General features: G+C 36.1%; 1 protein-coding gene across 1 annotated transcript in view; it reads right to left on the reverse strand.

Moving 5' to 3' along the window:
* The window catches only part of LOC135205191 (dual 3',5'-cyclic-AMP and -GMP phosphodiesterase 11-like), a 16,435-nt gene extending 15,137 nt beyond the window's left edge, over positions 1-1,298 (reverse strand). Inside the window, 1 exon segment of the mRNA XM_064235555.1 lies at positions 1,272-1,298. Within this exon segment, the coding sequence (XP_064091625.1) occupies positions 1,272-1,298 (27 nt within the window).
* Positions 1,299-1,307: the final 9 nt, after the last annotated feature.

Genomic DNA, 1,307 nt, shown 5'->3' on the forward strand with positions numbered 1-1,307 from the left:
TGAGACCCAAACCCTTTAAAGCCTGCACCAGAGTAAAATACCGCACTCTCGTCTCAAAATCAATTTTCATAATTTTCCTGATAAAAGGACAGTTGATTTTTAAAATTAATGACTGTTACCTATTTGTTAGAAATCAAACGCATACACGTTGCAAAGCCCAGCGCGTTTTTGGCCCGCCAGAACTTGGCCCCGGGCCTAGAAGTGACGAATTCGCTTAAATGTAGGAAGGAAGGGGATAGATTCAGTTCTTGTGATGTGGTGGTCTACCACGTATCTTTGTTTCCCTCTGATGTTTACATATGCGCATCTGACACTTATATACCCAGGTAATATTACGTCATAGAAATTAGGTAGCATTTTCATTGTACAATACTAAATATGACATAGCTCGCGGCTGGACAGCCAGACAGAAGAAAAAGCAAAAAGTTTGTCAGCTAGGGGCCGAAGGGACGCTGCAAGCAACGTATACGCTAATGCCTACAGTGAACCGCGTGGAGTGCACTAATGGCAGTAACCCCTCACGGGCCTATTAATATTACTGAACATTTAGTGTGTTGCTAAATGCTCGATTTCATGTTCCCGAAAACGTTGGGGTACTTAACGTCAATAAAAAGGTAAACAGCACCATCAGTGTGGTGCTCAAAGGGAATGAAGTCTATAATGACGTCATCATCGTACACTACACATAATACACTATAAGCGAATACCACAGGAAAATAATAGTCAGAAATCCAAGCGCTATTATTTTCCTGTGGTATTCGCTTATTTATGAAGTCACGTGCATCTACAGAGATTTTTTAAGCATAATACACTATATACCCTTACCATGAACATTTTTTTTTTTTTTTTTTTTGTTTTTTTTTTTTTTTTTTTTTTTTTTTTTTTTTTTTTGCTAAGACTCAGGTTTCAACTTCGCTGGATAAGTGTTACTTACCTTGTAGTTGGGACGATTATGATCTAGCTGAGTTTTGCAATGTATATATATATATATATTATATATATATATATATATATATATATATATATATATATATATATATATATATATATATATATATATATATATATATATATATATATATATACATACATAAGTTTTCATCAAAATACACCGTGAGATAATCATATCCACAAACATTAAGCTACAAATGAGCTTGACATCCAATTCGCATTTGTAGCTTAATGTGTGTGTTGAGAGAGAGAGAGAGAGAGAGAGAGAGAGAGAGAGAGAGAGAGAGAGAGAGAGAGAGGACTGGCATCTTTCTACTCACCTCGTACGCATCCGGAATATTGACCATCGCCCCGGA

Source organism: Macrobrachium nipponense, chromosome 49, assembly GCF_015104395.2.
Source record: "Macrobrachium nipponense isolate FS-2020 chromosome 49, ASM1510439v2, whole genome shotgun sequence".
Taxonomy (NCBI): Eukaryota; Metazoa; Arthropoda; class Malacostraca; order Decapoda; family Palaemonidae; genus Macrobrachium; species Macrobrachium nipponense.